Source organism: Megalops cyprinoides, chromosome 22 (genome assembly GCF_013368585.1).
Source record: "Megalops cyprinoides isolate fMegCyp1 chromosome 22, fMegCyp1.pri, whole genome shotgun sequence".
NCBI lineage: Eukaryota > Metazoa > Chordata > Actinopteri > Elopiformes > Megalopidae > Megalops > Megalops cyprinoides.
The window spans coordinates 19835075-19855787 of record NC_050604.1 but is presented as its reverse complement, the minus strand read 5'-3'; the positions used below and the strand labels follow the sequence as shown (position 1 = coordinate 19855787).

The following is a 20713-nucleotide window of genomic DNA, read 5'->3' as shown; positions in this document are numbered from 1 at the left end:
ATCATTATATGCGTGTAAGCAAAGCAAATACATCAGCGTGATTCAGGCCAGCATTGCTTGAGCTCTCATGTAGCAGTCAGCAGTATTTCACAAACCAGCTCTACCACATATTCTGCCCTGATCACCAGAGTGAATGCTTCATTTTTCTCTTTCCCACAACTGGGGGGAAAAAAAATCCAGTGAGTCGGTTTCTGAATGCGACATCTGGTGGTATGTTGGGCTTTATTGAATTTAGTATCACAGCAGCAATGCCTGGGGCAAAACTGTGCCACTAAGCATAATCTTCCTGTAGTCACGGTGAATAAACACGAAGAGCTGTGACATCTGTTTTACCTGCAGTAATCTATAGTGAAGCTGGCCTGCGGACGCTGTTTGAATATTCAGTCTGATGAAGTGTGCTTTATTTTCTGATCTTGTGAATAAAAAAATAGGAACAGGATATGCATGCCTGTCCTTGAGCAGGCTTGAACATCCTCCAGTTATCCTTCAGATTTGATCTTTTCAGAGTTTAGAAAGTGTCTCCCATCAAAGAGCATCAGTTAATGAACACTGGCTTCCATCCCCGAACTTGACGCTCTCACCGTCGTGAACTTGGATGTCCATTGCAAGTCACGCTGGAAGATGAGTGTGTCTCGTTCTGTTATGGTTCAGAATGTGTGTCGTCTCAAAGTCATTGCCCCTTGTGAAATATGGAAAGGATGGTTTCTGTTTCCTTTTCTCACCGGAGGGGTGGGATGGAGAATAATGGGGGCTGGGGCAGACTTACAAAATGGCTGAGAACCTCTGCAGCTGAGGGAATGGTATAGCACCTAACCTTTCGTTTTCACCCAGAGAGCTACTCGTGCAGGGACTAGTTTACCAGGGTTTATCTTGGAAGCAGTGACCGTTTCAAGACCAGACCTGACGCAGCGCAAAGATAAACCAGACTGTAGGCAGAGCTGCCAACCAAGAACAGCCTTTTCTCACCACACAGCCTCTTGTGGCTTTGCATACATGTCCTGGACTGCGTTGTGATTCAACAGACCACACTGTCCTCTGGAACAGTGATGTGGTCATGGCATGGCCTGTAATTTGGTTCTGAGACGTGGGATAATGGGAGCAGTGCATGACTCACTGCGTTACTCATCTCACCAGCTTCTCTGGTGCTTTGAAAACATTCGCAGCCGTGCGACTCCTTTTAAAAGTTTTTGGATGTGATTTATCATTCACACCTCACTTGTGTCAGTCTTCCCTACTCTGTGCTGTTGTTGCTGTAGCCATATTGGTTGATTTAAGGTGAAGTGTCTAGAAAATATTGACAGCGAAGCTGTTTGACAGAAAATGTAAATGAACTACTGTGAGAATAATGTGGCTGGTTGAAATGTTTTTTTAGATAAAGCGTGTGTTTGAAAGATTGAAACCTCTTATCTGAAATTGTTTCATTTAGATTTCATCACTGAAAATGGAATATTTTGACCTTCCTGTCACAAAATACGTGGTGAAAGCTTTATGTTGACCAGAACCAATGAAAGTGTAGAACATATGTAAGGAGTTTAATGACGAAAACTGGCTATTCAGCCCAGCGAGGCTTCTCATCTTGCCTTTAGTCTAGATTTTTATGCAGCACTGTCCCAAGTCAGGTCTTGAATGTACTAAGGAACACTGTCATGTAAATAATGGTTTACATTTTTGAGTACCCAGTATGTATTCAGATACAATGTTGCAGATGCTAACAAATATTTTATTTGTTATTTACATTTAAGATTTATTTCACTGCTTTGGTAATACTTCACAGAAAACACACCCAGTCTTTTCTTTTTAAATATCGCAATAGATTATCAGCCTGCAAAACATTAAGAATATTGTAGCATTGCAGGCTCCCCAGCAGAATGTTAATAAGGAACAGAACATAAAATTAGATTCATTATTTGGAAAAATGTTTATTTCCTTCTCTTGACAGTTGTGTGTTCCTGTCAGTCTGAACCGTGTCAGTAGCCGTTTGTTTTCAGGTAGCAGTTTCATTTGTTCAAGCAGCTCTGGGTGAGTTTCCTTGATTGGTCCCTCGTAAGAGTGGCTTAGAGACCCGTGTTATATAGGGCTGCTCTTTTCCTGAGCGAAGATGTGACATTGGGGGGGGCGGAGTCAGTGGGGTCAGAGGTGAGCAGCCTGTTTCTCTGCCTTGTCCTCCGCCCTCCCAGAAGCCTCAGAGGATATGAACGGTGTCATGCTGGTGCAGCTGTAAGATTTATCTGCAGTGTAATCTCAGAGGGTTTGGCTGAGGTTACAGTGTCTTCTGTGGTGTGCGACACTAATGTTGATGTAGAACGTCTCTTGCCGCTATTACTTTTTAATTTTTAAGTGGTTCTCCAGGGTGTCAGATGCACATTTTGAAAATTATTTTCCTGAAAATGCAGCCATCATTTTTCATGAGAAATGCTTAGCTAATACAGTGATATAGGCCTACAAGTCATAAGCACAGAGGGGAAAGAAAACAATTCCAACCGATTAGGGAAATTCAGAGATTAAAAGAAGCGGAGCGTGTACGGGAACTAATGCAAATACAGTAGCGAAATTGGTTCAGAAAAGGCAAGTAGATGCCCCTGCAGACCGCACACTGAACCATGGACTGTTCGTATGTTATAGTGGAGATGTACATCATGGTTGAGTTGCAGCTGACACGTGACCTACTTCTTCAGACAGACTACGATGGGTAACCATTGTGCCAGCCTCTAAACTGTCTCTAACCAGCTACTGCAGTGGGCGTCTTGTAATCAGCTTATTGACTAATGACTGCACAAGCGCAAACCATTGCAGTTTGTTACGATCTATTCAGTTAATCATGGTGTATTCACTTCAACTGTGCATTTTCCATCTCTGAAGGCTTGTGTTCTTATATAAATTAGAGGGGCTGTCCTGCCTATATTGCATGAAGACAAATGTCACAAAACCAGAGTGTAGGCCCGGGGCTTGCATACCAAACTGAAAGGCAAGTAGAACATCAAATATTACCTCAGTACGTAATGTTTTCATCCGTGATTTTATTTTCTGGTGCATGTGTTAAAATGGATCTCAGATATAGACTGCACCAGCCCGTGGGCAATGTCAGAGATAATGTGTCTGAACATTCTCTAAAACCAGAAAGGACACATAATATGAGGGACTTCTCCACAGTGCATGACAGTTGTAACAAAATCCAGCACGGTTTTGTCAGACCTGTTATGGTTCGATGCTCCTCTGTTGAACAGGCACACTACTATCTAAGTCCCTTCAGGATGTTATGGGGTTTGAAAGACATACTGTGCGGTCTTTCCACCATCAAGTTAAATGAGGACTGTTTTATTAGAAATCCTGTTTCAATCTGTCTTGTTATCCCCCCCTGTTTAGAGTTCATAAATGATTAATGAAAACGCACTTTTCTTGTTTTTATACATTGCCATAGTCTTATGCCCTCTTTGGAATGCTATAGTTAGCTGTCTGCTACACTTGTAATTAAACACATTTTAAATACCAGCCCGATGCATTAGTGTGAATAATGGAGGCTTGCATGAATGTTTTGGCATCTGACTGCACCAGTGGATCGTCCTGTGAGCACCTGGCGCGTGCCTTTATGAAATGAGACAGAGTGGCCATTGCTCACTGTCTCCCCATAATTAACCCATGGATCATCGCTGGCTTTCTGTGTGTGACAGGTGTTGGTACGGATGAGGGAGGAGAGTGGGTCAGTCTCCATCGGCTGACACTCGATAATGTTTTTAAAAGAACAGGTGGACGTTGGTGCTCGGAGCTGGGGCGGTGTGGAAGGACGAGACCAGTCTTTAACACGGGGCGGGTGTGAGCCTCTCTCCGAAATTAGCACCGTCTCCCAGGGGGAGTCTGGGCTGTTAAACAGGGCTGCATTATAGCCGAGCTGAGATGCAGTCACTTTGTGGAATGTTAATAGCACATCACAAGCTGTGCTGCACCACTCTGAAGGAATCTTGTAGACACAAACAAAAACAACTAAACTTTTGGCCCAGAAAGTCGTGGAGAAGTCATAGAAGTCATGGGAAAGCGAGAAGTAAAAATAGTTGTAGAAAATGACCAAAATGTGTATGGATGACTGTGTGTCTGTAGCTATACTCATAAATCACACTACTGTGATCTCCCCTTTTAAGGAGTTTCTCACTGGAATCATTATGTGGGCACTAGCAGCGTGTTCATGGCTTTGGAATACCTAGAGGGACCGCATAGTAGTTGACTCGGTTTCTGTGACACATCTCCAGAGGCACAAATGATCGCTCTCAGGACATGTCTGAACACTGTCTCCACCGCCTTCCTGAGGAGGTCCAGGAATGTGAGTGAAAATGACTGAGCTGACAGCTGATCTGCATGAAATGGTCATCATTATCATGATCAGTGACCATGGAAAATAAGGGCCCATATGGAAATTGAAGTAATGGATGAAATCAAAATGGTCATTGCGGATTGGACCTCCCAGGTACCTTTTCATTGTTTTGCCCTGACTGCTCAATTATAGCAAAGCAGTCCTGTTTCTGATTAAATGCTTCAGTGGTTGAAGGTGATTGCAGTTACTGACAGTGAAATCAATATTTGGAAATGAGAAGAGGTGAGGGGGAAAAATTGAGTGAGTATGTGGTCTGTTGCGATGACAGATACTTGATGGTCTGTTCTTAAAGACTCCCTGTCCTTGATCTGTGAGAATTTGTGACCTCTGTCTTGTGTATGCAGTCACGTGAATAATATGATACCAATATAACTCTGCCTGGATTTATAAAATGGCCAGAACTCACTCAAAATTGGGCTGTTAGTGTTTAATTGAAAGGCCAGTCTCATAAAAAGAATGAAAGACGATAAATAAAGGTTAAATTACTCTTTAGAATTGACAACAAATGGAAATATCAGTACAAAAAGTCAGAAATGAAGCAGTTTCTCAGGTAGGAATAGCCCATGAATAAACTCAACGAAGTGTGCCAGGGTTTGTGTCTGTGGCCATGGTAATCAGGGAATCCCACAGTGTACCACATGCAGCTGCCAATGCAGATAAGACCGTTTTCATCGTTCCTCTGCAACTGCGCTGGCGCGCCACATGACCTTTGCCACCGCTGTGCTCTTTGTGCATGACTGAAACAATGAAAGGGCAGGGAAGGGCCATGTGGTGTAATTGCAGCAGAATTTAACTAAACCCTTTGGCCCCCAGGTTGTACAGCTAAATTCGCTTGGAACAATAACACACCTGGTTCCTGTGAGGCTCAGCAGAGTCCCATTCTTGGCAGCTCATTGGGAAGTCTTTTTAAAGCATGTTTGTTTAATGTTGGTGAGTCGGTCTCGTGCAAATAAAATTCACTGTTGAGCGACTGAGTAAATGTAGTTTCAAGGCGTTGTTCATTAGAACGTTATTGGGTCTTAAGATGTAAATGGGTAATATTCTGTCATTTTCTTGTGACCATTTTTTAATGCATGGTTTGTTTCTTTTGATATTCAAATTCGGTTAAGAATGTTGGCTACACACGCACGGTGACCATTTCAGTATTTAAGCAAGTTAAGCCATTGAATCTCAGAGGAAATTGGCCTTTTTTATTCCCATCTTTTTAAGATCTTAAGTACAGGAACCAGGACCCATAGGCCATGTAACATCAAAACTGCACCCACAGATTGCAAGGGATGTTTGCTTCAACCTGACAAATTACTATTTTTTTTTTTAAGTAGAATTAACAGTTAAATAGGTGAGTCTTAAAGGATTCTGTGTAATAATTTATTAACTAAATACTTTTTATACTGACACTACTACTAGTGCTGCTAATAATCATAGTTGTTTTCTCTGTATTTGGAGTGCTTTTCACCCAGTCCATTTCATTGGTGTGATTCTGAGGGTACGCTTCAAAAAGGGCTGAGCGTGGAGACCTGAGGTAAAGACTGGCGTGATATATGAACAGGTACAGCCCTACTCCCCCGCTTCTCTCTGCCTCTGACAAGAAAGGAGACGCGAGACAAATGTTGTAATGCAAATCATTTTCATGGGAGCGAGAGGGCCCGGGTGACAGCTGTAATTTAGTTTCCAGCGCACACAGCCGCAGGCCTCTCCAGCTGAATGTCGCAGATGCATAGGGTCCCTTTTCCCCCAGAGGCGTGTCCGCGCCAACGTGATTCATGTTCCTCGTGGCGCACGTGCCGGCCCTCTCATTCATCGCTGTGATGAACACGGCATCCCACAATAGCGGTCAGACTCTGGGATCCAAGCATATAGGAACAGTATCTCCGCGACCGGGGTCGGGGCGGCCTGGCCTGCTGGAATGAGACCGTCTGTCTCAATGATGGGTGACATCCCCGTGTGGGTCACAGGTGGCGGGGTGCTGAGCGACCGTCAGGGTCCCTGCGTGTTCCTGCGGTCCCATCTGTGCGCATCACTTTGATCGCAAATCCCTCTTTGAAGAGGATCGTTTTTTTTCCCTGAGACCTTAAGGGTAAGCAGCGTATTAAGAGAAATGTCAGTTGTTTTTCTTCAATGGCCTATCGGCGAATGTCACGGAAGGTCCGTGTGGCAGTCGCTGTACGTGCTCTGCGTGCCGATTGGCTGGGAGGGGGGGCCAGTCAGTGTTTCTGATTTCACGGCCGGCGAGGCCGAACGGCAGTTCCATTTCCAGCATGCTCCTGCTCATAATATTCACTGAGACGTCACATCGGCACTGCATTCGTCTTCCGTTTCTGTGAGACTGATTTTCATTTCACGTGGGTGAAACGGTTGCTGTGAGCGTTTTTTTTTTTTTTTTTTTTTTTTACAGAGGTCTCTATGATTGCACAGGCATAGTAATTTTCTCTGACTGGTGCATTCATTGTTGCATAGAGCGATATCTTAACGGATGATTATTATTAGTGCAATTATCTCATATTTGTCTTATCTGTATTTGTTCATGAAGTCAGCCACCAGTTCATGTATGGGTAAATATCTCAACAGCACACACAGCTTGATAATGAGCTATTTCTATCAGCTTCAGAAGTGCTTACGGTGGTGCAAATAACTGATGTTGGAACCAGCCGAGAAAATCTCTCTCACTGCAGTGTAGCATCTTAAAATCTTATAAACCCCTTTATGTGAGTGGCACGTTCCAGTTTGGATAGTTCCTTCCCTGGTAGAGCAATCACCCCTTCCCTATTGCAACATTAATTTGTAATGAAACAGGGAGGGGCAGAATCCATTTCCTATTCTTGCAGTTGTGCCCACTGATTGCCAGCATCAGTGTCCTGTTATTACACAATCTCCACGCACAGCTATGTCTCCGGCCATGGTGAACGCCGGTGTTCGGCGCAGCTGACGGTTTAACCTCTTCTCACAAGTCGAATGTTTCACTGTGGCCAGATGCTGGTCTCTTAAATGGCCTCCCGTGCCTGGCTTCTGGGCTCCTCCTGTGAGGTTTTAATCAGATACGGCTCTGCGGGGTGGCTAGCATTTCAATCATCTCCACAGGCTTCGGGAATGCTCACTCCAGGCCGTCTCTGCATTCCACTGAGCCACTCTCACCGGGGAGACTGTGGTTTTGCTCTCAAAGAGCCCGTCAATCACATCAGACTGGTCTCAGGCCATTGATTTCCCATTTTTTAAAAAAATCCCAGATGGCCAGTATTTTTTAATGTTTTTTCCACCCATTGTTTTTTGTTTTACACTCATATTAACCACTACCAAACTAAGACCAAACCAATATACTGTCATTAATAATAATTTCAATGAGTACTTCATATGAAAATGAAACCCAAGGAGAAGGATTGGTTGAAAATACCAATTTTCCTGTCGATGGTATATCAAACTGTCCGCGGATGTCACATTCAATAGTCAGCATTTACCTTAGGGCAGAAAAGATATTAAGTTACTATCCAGAGCTCATTTGTAACTTCCTGTATGAGGGTGCTTCCCCTCGTAAGATCAGAGAAAATGAGCAGAACATGATCAAGCACTCCTGCTGAACCTATGGCTGAGTCCTGCGCTCAGGTCAGAGTCAGACCAGCTCCAGCACCAGTGTGATATTGTTTACAGAATGAAAAACTTATTTATGCAGTTCTGGAGTGTGGGTGCTGATAGACTAAAGACAAATGGGTTTTTGAAATCACTGTGCTAAGTACAGCTGGTGTAAGATGGATGTTTTCATATGGTGTAAAGAGGGCCAGATGCCTCCCCTCCTGTTATGCTCCTCTATTCCACCCACTCTACTCCTCTGTGTTCCATACTCCCACTCTACTCCTCTGTGTTCCATACTCCCACTCTACTCCTCTGTGTTCCATATTCCCACTCTACTCCTCTGTGTTCCATACTCCCACTCTACTCCTCTGTGTTCCATATTCCCACTCTTCTCCTCTGTGTTCCATATTCCCACTCTACTCCTCTGTGTTCCATACTCCCACTCTACTCCTCTGTGTTCCACACTCCCACTCTACTCCTCTGTGTTCCATATTCCCACTCTACTCCTCTGGGTTCTATGCTCCTAGTCCACTCCTGTTTTCCTGCCTCCTATTCTACTCTTTGTTTCATATTCCTATTATACTCTCTATTGTATACTCTATTGTATCTATAATATACTACCCTATTGTACATCTCTGTGTTCCACACTTCTGTTAGAACGAGGTGAGCGGATGTTATTGGTCTGTTTGATGGCCATAGGTTTGATGCGTCTTTGTCAGGTACACTTATGGCATGTGACGCTAGTTCCTCTGAGGATGTGTAATACAAGCATTTGGGACCCCGTGTAGCCTAACAATTTTATGTTGGTAACTGGGCGATGGGTGGGACCTGAGCAGTGTGAGGAAACTGAAGAGGGTGTGCTGGGAATAAGCCAGCTTCCCAATGAAGGCTGGCTGTGGAGAGGAGCACTGCGAGGCAAATCACCGAAAGAAAGGGAGAGAATGGCAGCATTAACCCACATAAGGATCCTTCTGGAGAAAATTGACTTGGGCATATTATAATTTCAGCCCCCTTGATATATTAAGGAAAAATAAGTGAAGCTAAGTGAAGCCTGACTTTGAATTTGTGTCACATGGAGTGCATGGAACTGTTCTCCGGTATGAGTGTATAGTGGGAATTGCAGGAGCTTATGAATTTTGAAACTGCTTATAGAATCAGCCAGGTGTTGAATGAGCCATGGTAATGGGGCTCATTGGCATAAAAGATTGCACTGTTTCAGCAGAGAGGCATTGCAGGACTCATACAAAAACTCTCTAACCCATTTTCCCATTAGCAGTGCGACTGTGCTGAACAATCAGTCTAGGATATGACCTGGAGCATTTGCTAATGAGAATGATGCTCAGAAAGGCAGTATCCTCTTCCAGAAGCCCCTTCAACATATTGGATTGATTTCTTTATTAATATTCGATTGATGCTTTAGTTAACTGGTGACAGGCAGAGCTTTTCTGTGGCTCTTGAGAGGTCCAAATTTATGCATGCCTTGACCTATGAAACCCAATATAGATTTATCAATACAAAATGTTTCCATTTTGAATACAGTTTGAATTTAATGGGTAGCTTGGCCTATAACCATTCAGCCTTAAGCTTTCTGTCATTTGGCAGCACATATAGGAAGGAATACAGACAGGTCTCTTTGTCTCCAGTGTTTGATGCCACTTTGTGGCTTTGTGTCATGTTTCAAATAGCATTCATAGAGCTTAGCGACATAATCCTTCGGTTTCCTCATTGCTATTCATAACCATTCTGCACCTCGACCAACACTGTCCACGACAATACCGTCTCATCATTTGCAGAGATAGTGCGGGTTGGCTTTATTTTACAATTTCATTTTCCCAGAGCGAGATTATTTGAAGCCAGTCCTAATCAGACCTGAATCGCAATAAAGGAAATATTGTCTTTCCTGTAAAAACTAGGCACTCTGTTTTCAAAATAAAAACATGCTACTGTTTTTATTTTATATACTTTTTTAAAATAAAAACATGCTACTTATACATAATGATTTTTAGATAAAATGCAAATGGTATATATAGCTACCTCTCCTTTGCAATACCCGTAGCAATTTCCAATAGAAACAACAATATGCATGGCATGCATCACCAAAAGAATCAAAGCTCTCAATTTCCTGTCCCAGTAGAACATATAAATCATGCTGTCCTGTCATTGGCTAGACTGCCCTCTCCTCGGACTCTTCTAACAGGCTGTTGCAGCTGAAATCTGAGATTCTGCTTTATCTGCTGGGCAGGAGGACCCCCAGGTCATCTGGGCACTGGAGGTGATGGAGGTGGAGGAGCTGGTGCTCTGTGCTTCAGGCCTTGGTAGGGTAGTTCACTGAGGCTGCAAGCCTTCCTGTTGGTGTCTCTGCAAAAACATGGCTCGCCTCAGGTCGAAGGTGTAGACCGGGAGAACAAAGGCCTCGGTTAGGGTCAGAGCTCTATCTGGGAGGTTAGACTGAGCCATTGATTGCATCTTGTTATGTTTGCCAGCACCTGGGTTTTCCCTCTGGTACACACAGTCTCTAAGGTCAATCTCTGGATCAGGGAGGAAGCCCTAGACTTGGTCATCATTGAATTTCCCATTCTAATTGGGTATGTTTTAATCCCATATATTGTTATTCGGTATATAAATGTTGGTCATCATGGAGTTTGAATACCAGGCACCACTGATACTTTACATTACTTGCAATGGTATGCAGGTAAAATATTGAATTATAAAGTTGTAGCTTAGTTGTAGCCACTGAGACATATTGATGGTGCAGTTTAATTAGCATTTGTCAAGGACTGAGATTAAACCAAATGAAATTAAAGCAATTTCCATGCTTCAGTTCATAAGAAATATGGGTTACACCAGCGGTGTGTCTAGTGCATATTCCCCATTAGAGTGTCTGTTCAATATCCATTTTCTATCAATTAGGGGTTTAAGCTAAAGAGCAGAACTCAGCGTACTTGCTTTTGTTTCCCGTATTCCCTTGCTCTAAGGTACTGTAATAGTGATAAACATAAAAAATTCCGAGAGGACATCCATATTTTTTGAGAGAATGTCATGCACAGGGTACAAATCAGTAGGTGGATACTGGAGCCAGGGATATTAAAAATGTTTTGGAAAGAATATTAAAAACCCATGCTTAGGACCCACCTTTCTTTGAATGATGACAATGAACCTTTTTTCCAATGCAAGGTTGGCAAAATGAAAAGGCACATTTATTATGCATTTAACAATCAACTCATTGAAAGATTTGCACAACTCAAGCCTTCTGTGACTCTAATCACCTTACTATTTAGAAGGAAGATTTGCAAAGTGATTAAGTCAGTCATTTTTGACTCCAAATATTGAATGTAAATGAGCTCCAAGTCAAGTTAAGTAGCCATTTTGACTATGAATTCAGTGCCTTTAGCAGATTAGCAATTTAGTATTATACTTAACACACATGAAATATAACACAGACTATTCAGCATTGGTACTGCTTACAAGACTAGAAGCCCTCAATGGGACATTCTTTCCCACTTTAAAAAGGATTGATTCCTTTTTGTTTATTTAAAAAGCGAGTACATACTGTTCAGTAAATGTTTGACATCACCACATTGCAGACTGGGCCCCTGACTGATGATGGAAGGTTTTGCCTAGCAGTGTCATTTTGCCTGACTGAATGCTCTAAAGAAGGAATTGCATACTGAGTGTTCTCCACTTTAAGATGGGCAACAATGAACAGAGACATGGCCCTAGCAATGATCATTCTCATACTGGGAAAGATAACAGGTCTGAATGTTAGAATTAGCATTTGATTAATGTCCGTTAAGCAATTTGCTGATTTGTGCACATCAAGTCCTCATGGATGACTTGGTGTCTGATGGAACAGAATTTAGGTTCTAATTCCTGTCAAGAAGATTAGTGTCCAGGCTCCAAAGTAGCTGAGCGGTTATGGTGCTCACCTTGAGAGTTCTGTAACAGAGTTCTGTAGTTGGGGTTCGACCCCAGACGTGTCATCAGCTGAAAATGACAGGGGGCCCGTAACAGCGGAACAAATTGGCATAGTTCTGCCGGGGACAGGGGTATGTAGGTCAGCCAGGGCTTCCTTGTCTCTCTGCTCTCAGGCACCCTGCGATGCATCAGGCACTGACAAGTTGTTGGAATGACATGGAGTTGCACCTATCCTCCAACAAGCATACACTGCGGGAGTATTAATGTCAAAAATAGCCGTGGGCTGCCTGCAAATACATTGGAGTGTTATATTTGTCTCGCTTCAGTGCTCCTATGTGAGTTCAGGGGTTGTTGCAGTGAGACGAGCCCAGGATACACTTGGGGATTCCCCTGCTAAAAATAGGCTTGCGTAAAGGAGAAAAAAGCACAAAGACCAAAATTGAGCTAATTTAAGTAATACTCATTTATAATAATAAAAGGTAATGGTAAAGGTACTGTAGCAATTGTGTTTCTTTTCTGTTGTCACCAGATCCTCATGTTCAGATTCTTACATAAACTATGTTTCCAAAAGTACCCCCTGTGGGGGGGACTAAGGTGTGATAGAGGGAAGAATCACAGATCAACACCAAATGTGCAGTGTGACCGGACATCACCACTGAGAGATGTCATTTAAAAAGTCATAGCTCGAAAAGACGGACTAGGCCGTTGATCAGCAGAGTACTTTTTTTGCTCAAAAAACATCCTAATCTGATTTTATGATATGTGAGGTCCAGCAAGCCTTTTGTTGAGATTGTTCAGATCCACTTACTCCCTCTGTGGACAAAAACGTTGTTGCGATATCTTTTTTTTTTTTTCTTAAGTCTGACAGCAAACAGTGACAGAAGATTAGGCTGGTGCCGTAAAAACACTGCAGACAGAATGTTCCATATTTTCTGAAGATGATAATCTCAGAGTGAGGCAGGAACCGAGCCAACACAAAATGTTCTAGCTCAATTAGAATTCTGGGTGTGCAGTTTGAACTCACATTAGAAATAACTTATTGGCGTTTAAAATATGGCTTTGCATTATAAAAAAGATTGTACGAAAATCAATAATGTAGAAGAGGCTATGGTATATCGGTACTTTTTAGTTTGTCAGGTACAAGTGAGATTTACAGGTAAGGTACCTTCTGCAGTGTTAAGGGAGAAAATATAACCATGCGAATGTGTGCTCCAGCTGAACTGTGGATTGTTCTTTTCAACGATCGATCAAACTGACAAAGACACCAGCACACAGACTGTGTCAAATCTTTGAGCACTTGTTTATGTTAGAGCTCTAATGCAGAGTTATTGATGCTTATTGCAGCACCGGTTCACTGATAACATGCTGCAAGTACTGAGGCAGTGTTGATGAAAAGGTCTTACTGTTCGTCATACTATTGTTGCACTGTAATTGGTATCTTACAGCCACACAAGCCTTTTGTTTCGTTTTATAATTTGTGAGTGACCTTTTGGTAGGAAATCATCCTCTGTCTGATACGAGCAACTCGCGTAGGTGATTCTTTGCCGGATGCGGGAGAGACCCCGTAGAAAGGAGGAAACCTTTCAGGGCAAGAGATCCTGCATGTTTCTGGAAGAGAAAGAGGATTGAGCAGGTCATCGGAAACCTGTGTTTCGCATACTTTGCACCCTTACCTACCTGGGTACTCGGTTCTGCAGGTCTCCAAAGGTTGCTTTGCACACAGTCCCCTTGAGGTGTTGTCGTGTGATCGATGAACAGTTTGGCTCTGGCCAAACAGAAAGAATTGGTTGGCCAGATAAGAGGCTGGTGCTTAGCGCTAGGCTTGTTTATGATGTTAATCTAATCCTCCGAACGGTGTGGATCTGTGATGTATGTTGCGTGTCGACTTTTTCGCTTTCAGTCCGCTGGTCTGTTACAGAGAGCTCACCCTCCTTGAACTCCTGCAAACCACAGGGACACAGCCCAGTGACTGCTTTTTATAAGATGGTTATTTGTAGCCGGTGCTTTCTAATCACAAGGCAAATGTGGGGTCTTGGGCTGAGATTATCCACTCAGCACATGAACCAGCAGTGACCCATTACAAAGGCGGTATGTTAAAGCCGAGCTGCAGGCGGCTGGAGAAATTGTAATTAACTACACCAGGCTTTATTACCCTCTTCCACTGGTTCACCACATTCTGCATAATGAAGCTCTCACCCTTCACTTCATTGTGCCATTGGCCCTAGAGGGTTTGTGTCTGAATTGAACATAAATTCACCTATGGACCTGTTTTTCTCGGTTTCATTGGATTTAATCAGGGGGTGGGGTGGGGGTCTCCCTGTTTCCCTGGGTTTTTTTTTTCCTTCAGAAAAGACCCCTAGGTCCTGTACGAAGCTCATAGAAATTGAATAAAATAAGCATTCAGATTCAGATAAGAAGTTACTCCACTACAAAAGCTGTTTAGGGTGTATTTGTCTGTAAATGCGCATGAAGGTGGTTTTCATACATCAAGTATATCTAATCTGAGGGATTAAAATCTGAAATTGCCACAAGGGATTATTTTAATGTTCCCTTTTCCTTTTCCTTTTTTTTGGAGGAGATGGGTAAGAAAATGATTGTTGGCGTCTACAGGGCGAGTCCTCCCTCAAGCCAAATAGGGTTGAATGAGGAGCGGGAATTGTTCCGGCTCGACCGGAATATTAATTATGAGAAGCACACTGTGGACGCGCCATACGGGTTCTCCCACAAACTGGCATGGATCTGTCAGGAATCCGAGTGCCTCCAGCGGAGTAGTCTTGCTTTTATTGAGACCTTCCCTTGCAGTTCTGTAGATCAGCAAAATGAAGCGGGCAGTGGGGTGTCAGCTGAATGTTCATCCAGTTCGATCGGGGGCCGTCGGCTGGTCTTTGTGTCCGTTTACTTCTCTTTAACATTTTAACATTATATCACAAGATCTTTAATGGATCCGCCTTGAAGTCGTTTGTGTCAGGGGTGAGTATAGGAAAAGGCTGAAATCTGACCGTCTCCTGTGTGAATATCTAGTGGAAATTTTCCACTGTGTTCTGATTCATTGGGCATGTTCCCACAGGCTGTGAGGCCTAGAGAAAGGCAGTGCTGGACTTCCTGGTGTTGCGTGCAGTGGTATTCATGGCCAATCTTTCTGGCAGGTTGTCAGAATCCAGCACCACGCCCTCGCAAGGATAAGACTAGTTATGTAGCTACGGGAGAGACAGTAAAACCCTGGGGCAGCAGCAGCCCAGAAGCTGCGGCAAAGAGCTGAGATAAAGCGCCGGGGTTTGAAAAGAATGCAGAAGGCAGAGATGTAAGCAACCCTCTGGACCTGTTCCAGCAATAGCAAAAATTTACCAATCAAGAGACAGTGTAGTCTGATCATACCATTCATTTCTGATTTCACAACTGATTTGAGAGCTTACTGCCAAAAATAAACGAGGAAGCTTGTTGCATGGTGAATTATACTGTACTGATGAGGAAGAATAGGAGGAGTGAAGCAATGTCTAAAAGTGGCACCCAATGAAAAACGCATTCTCTCCGCTTGTATTTCAGGTCCAGTCTGTGCAGCTCAAGTTTGGACTTCGCAGAGCTCTCTTCTGCACTACTGTAGCTCCCTCCAATGGTACATGTATGACATTACAGTTTTCCCCAGTGTGTTGACTGGATTTGAGTGCTACCTTCTGCTATAAAGCCTTCCTGTAAGGTTGGTAGAGGGACTTGTGGGTAAAAGTCCAGAGTGCTCTGTGGTCTTGTCGCACATTCTTTTTTCCTACCTCAGTCTTGGCCTCTGAAGATCTTTTATGAATTATAATATAAAGTGCATGAAAGGTTGTTTAATAGATGTGTCAATGTTCTTGCCCTGTGCTTTAGATATCTCTGTCCAGTATAAATATGGCCGTCCCGTGCTGGCCATTCCCCTACCCTCCAGGCAGGAGGACTGCCTCTTCTTCCTCCGCCCCCTTCTCATGAACGTGGGACAGTTCATCGAAGACGTCCAGAGAGAGGATCCAGGTGTAATGTCCGCTGCTGTGTTCACCACAGGTACTGACTCTGCTTCCTACAGAAATGGCCATGCTCACCACAGTTAAGTTTTTGTTCATCCACAAAAGCTCAGCCTTCGTGGCACGCCCCACTTCTCACTTGCGATATGGGGCGGCAGTGTAGCATAATGGTTAAGGAGCAGGACTCGTAACTGATTGGGTTGCCGGCTCGATTCCCCGCTGCTGTACCCTTGGGCAAGGTACTTAACCCATAACTACCTCAGTAAAAATATCCAGCTGTATAAATGGATAACATTGTAAAATACTGTGAGCGATCTAAGTCACTCTGGATGAAAGTGTCTACTAAATGCCTGTAATGTAATGCACTGTAATGATATGTCACTAGCAGTAGTGGTAAAGGAATTTGGCTTCTAGTCAGTAGGTTGCAGGGGCAAATCCCTGATGAACCCTTGACGGAGGCTGAATTGATTTGTTAAATATGTACACATAAATGGATAATAATGTGTAAATGACTGCCACATGAGTGGCAGTAGGTGGTGTGTGAAATAGAGATTGTGTACAGGCTGTCATTACTGTGACACTGTACCACCTGTCTGACCACCCTCTGTCTCACAGATGGAGAACGGGTATCGTGCACGACATCCTTGGACACGCTGCTCAACAAAGACTTCCAGCTCCAGATTAATGATGTCACCTATAATGTCCACTCTCCTGTCCAAGGTAGAGGAAAGCACCACTGAACAGTCTTCTCCCCTTCACTCTGCCTAACTGCAGAATTCATAACTCTCCAGAACAAAATCCACACAGTTTACCCAGCACCGATTGCCCAAGTTAAATTGTGTTGAATAGTGTTGTGCTCACACTCACTGATCTGGGAGTGTTTGTTAGCCTGGTCTGACACTGTAGCTCATTCAACTTGAATGGATACACTTCTGTTCTTCTTGTGCTGGAAATCACTCTGGATAAGAGTGTCTGCTAAACGACTGTAGTGTAGTGTAATGTATGCTGTTCCTGTGTGCAGTAAAGGTGCCCAATGAACATTTGGTGGAGATGGAGGACATGAAGACCACGGTCCACATGCTGCATGCAGCCCTGCACCTCCCTGGGCACCATCTGCTGAAGGAGAGGGAGCTGCTGGAGAGGTTGGACAGCCTCAAACAGGAGCTCTCCCCCCTGGAGAAGGTAGAGCACCCCTGCACTGCTGGTGTAGACCCAAAGGCACAACAACATCCTGTTATTCCTGTCAGTAAATGACTGACAGGAAGTGATGCAACCGGTCTAAACTGGAGTCACATGATCATCACCAGGTTGTTACTGAGTTTCAAAGATGCTGCAGCTCTGTAGTTTTTGAATTTTGTTTTGTGGCTGAGAGCTGTGCTAACAGTTGATGTTAACAGTGTTAACAAACCGATCACCCTGCATGTGACGGCTAGAGGCAACTGGCACTGCAGTAGTGGAAGGTTTTATCTTTACATTCAATGAGTGAATAATGTTCTGATATAATTTTTTCTATAGTTTACTTCCTTCCTGTCTGGCATTTAACCATACCCACATGTGAGTGGTGTAGCACGTACGTGCTTGTGTACACGTATTCATTTATAGTGATGTCTGAATGGTGTAGTGTTAATGTGCTTATGTGCATGTGTTCGCCCATATTGATGTGAAAATAGTGTGTATGTGCTTGTGTGCGTGTGCTCATCCATGCTTGGTAGTGTCTGTGGTTGTCCGTTCTTATGTATGAATGGTGTATTGTGTATATACTTTTGTGTGCATGTGTTTGTCCATTCTTCTGCATGAATGGAGAGAAAGAGTGTAGAGGAGTATGGCATAATGGTATAGAGCAGGGCCTGTAACCAAAAGGATGCTGGTTCGATTCCCCTGCTGGGACATTGCTGTTGTACCCTTGGGCAAGGTAATTAACCCAAAGTGGCCTCAGTAGGTATCCATCCAATAGGCTGTATAAAATGGATAAAATTGTAACATATGTCAGTCACTCTGGATAAGAGTGAATGCTAAATGACAATAATGTGATGTAACAAATGGTGTAGTGTGTACATGCTTATGTGTGTTGGTGTGTGTTTGTCCATGCTAATGTGTGAATGGTGTGTGTACACACTAGTGTGTGTGCGTTCATCCATGCTGACGTGTACACTGTGTGTGTGTGTGTGTGTGTGTGTGTGTGTGTGTCTGTCCATGCTGATGTGCGACTGGTGTGTTATGTGTTCATTGAGCAGATGAGAGCCCAGATCACGCGGAAGGCGGAGTTAAGCTCGTCCAAGGCAATGTGGGTGGGGCTGGCCCTGCTGTCTGTGCAGGGCGGGGCGCTGGCCTGGCTCACCTGGTGGGTCTACTCCTGGGACGTCATGGAGCCCGTCACCTACTTCATCACCTACGGCACCAGCATGGGGGTCTTCGCTTACTACGTCCTCACCAAGCAGGTAAGCTTACCGAGCCGCACCAAGCCTGCTGGGCTTCATCCATTTGAGTTCAATTACCAGTTTTGTGGTAATTGGTTTGTGGTAGTCTCCTTTTGGTTCTGCATTGTGGTAGAACTGCAACATAATGACTAACTCAAGAAACACTGCCAAAAGGCTTGTGTGTCCTGTAAAAGTGTCTGTGAGCACTGTGAGCCAAAGCCCATCATGAATATTTAGACATGAGCAGACACTCACATTACAGTATGCATGCCTCAACTGCCCCAATCAATAGGTGAATCAATAAACTGCAGAATGCCCTGACTCCACAATGACCTTGCTTTCTAATCAGTTTGTATGATAAGAGAGAACATACTGACAGCTTTACATGTAAGGAGAAGAGTAACTTATACTTAATGTGCTGTTCATTATTACATCATTATCATCTGAGTACTCTTATGCAGAGTGACTTGCATAGGTTACAACTTTATTCATTTATACTGCTGGATATATTTACTGAGGGTTAAGGGTGGGTTAAGTACCTTGTCTAAGGGTACAGCAGTGCCCCAGTGAGGAATCAAACCAACAACCTATAGGTTACAAGACATACTCTTCACAACATAACACTGCTGTTCCCTTCTGAAGTTGTCTGTAGTACTGGTGACCGAGTTTGGGAGTGAGTGGCAGACCTGCTGGTCCGTATGTATAGAGCTGTCATCCTGTCCCACTCCCCTCCCAGTGAAGGGTCTCCATGGAGACCAGTGGACCCTTTAAAGCAGCATCGCAAACCTGGCACTGTACTACAGCTGAGTTCTCTAAGAGAATTGCCTCCCATTAAGAGTCGAGTGTCTCCTCTGCAGGACTATGTTTATCCCGATGCCAAAGACAGACAGTTTCTGCATTACTTCTACAAAGGAGCCAAGAAAGAACGCTTCGACGTGCATAAGTACAATCGGCTGAAGGACGACCTGGCCCAGGTACTGTACTGAAGGGAGATGGGAGAGGATATGCGGAGTGCTGGGTGTGATGGGGCCTGGCAGTGAGCGATGTTACAGCATATGCAGAGTGCGGGGTGTGAACAGTGGTGGGACATGGTATTTAGGCAAGCTCTCTGCTTCCTCAGGTGGAGGAGGATCTGAGAAGACTGAGGAAACCCATACAGCTGAAGCTGCCTGTGGAGCAGATCCTGCCGAAGGACTGAGGAGCCTACACTCACTCACACACACACACATACTCTCATACACACACACACACACACACATACTCTCATACACACACACATACTCTCACACACTCATACACATCCACATGAACACACTGACACACACACACGTAATAGACGCACATTCAGCCAAGGATTTGACTGCAGTACTTCCTCCGTCATATTTTCTTTGAGTACGTTTAGATAATGGTGCCTTTGTTTTCCATGTCCTGGATCTCATTTTAATGCCTGTTTGACAGCTAAGTACAGTGTCACTGAAGAGATATTTTTGGGTAATAAATACAACATTGAAATGAATATCATAAACTCAATGTTGAAACATATTATTTTCCAGAGTAGCTCCTCCTTCATACTGTGCACCAAGGAATCACTAAGGTGGCAGGCTCAGAGAAATGTTGGCTTGAAGTATTTCAGCTCCTTCTGAAAAAATTGTGGAGTGACTGGAGAAAGGGACTGTTGTAAAGAGCTAGTGAAGGGGGTCACCGAGGATGTGGACTGATATATTTACACTAACTGGAAATGAATATTTCATGTATTATTGGTGATTGGTGATGGCTGGTATCATTTTATTAAAAAAAAAAAAAAACATGTCTTTCCATCAGCCATGGCTGAAGAAAACTGTTTCAACTTTGATAAAGCTCATAACATTACCTGTAAGAACTGGGGTACTTGTTTGTTGGTAAAGAACATGCCCTTTGACCTTAAATAAAAAGAAAGTAACTGGAGTACATGTAACTTTATTTAAAGACCAGATGCATACTGTAGAGAAATGACGTATTTATAATTTGAAAACAATATTTATTGTTTCTACTCCTGCTGAGAGAAGCCCCATCTCTCAAGTGTAAAAAGTGGAACAGCACAATGATAAACATGAAAAACAGATATGTAACAATATAACAATGTGTTGCCTAGTTTACTAATGTACCGAATTCTGTTGGTAAAAGGCATCATAGATACTGGGTTAGTCCAAAGGATCCTGAATTATTACAGTCATCCATCTGGACCAGGTACAATAAAAAATTCCCCAGGGCTGTGGGGGAACACTGTCCCGCTGCACATACCATCTTTCTGTTGGGAAGTTAACCCGATCTTAAACGATTCCTCAATCTGTCAAACTTACTGCATGATGAATGGTTTTCGCCACAGTTTTCAGCGATGAGCAGTCAGAATATCAAAGCTGTAAGCTTGCTGTGTTCATGCTTTTTTAAACTTGGTGACGGCAGTTGCCGGATTTTCCTGTGAA

The 20713-nt window shown here is 43.6% G+C and overlaps 1 protein-coding gene across 1 annotated transcript; it reads left to right on the top strand.

Moving 5' to 3' along the window:
* Positions 1–3041: 3041 nt before the first annotated feature.
* On the top strand, positions 3042–19523 carry LOC118769497 (calcium uniporter protein, mitochondrial-like). The gene is made up of 8 exons (XM_036516624.1): positions 3042–3080; positions 15386–15455; positions 15704–15874; positions 16450–16554; positions 16856–17016; positions 18069–18272; positions 19109–19225; positions 19372–19523. The coding sequence occupies exons 1-8, from the start codon at positions 3042–3044 to the stop codon at positions 19447–19449; spliced, it is 945 nt and encodes a 314-aa protein (XP_036372517.1). The 3' UTR covers positions 19450–19523.
* The last annotated feature ends 1190 nt before the right edge of the window (positions 19524–20713 follow it).

Coding starts and splice junctions, on each gene's coding strand:
- LOC118769497 (XM_036516624.1), top strand. CDS start 3,042: ATGGATCTCAGATATAGACTGCACCAGCCCGTGGGCAAT. Junction 15,456..15,703: donor TACTGTAGCTCCCTCCAATG/GTACATGTATGA, acceptor CCTGTGCTTTAG/ATATCTCTGTCCAGTATAAA. Junction 17,017..18,068: donor AGCTCTCCCCCCTGGAGAAG/GTAGAGCACCCC, acceptor TTCATTGAGCAG/ATGAGAGCCCAGATCACGCG.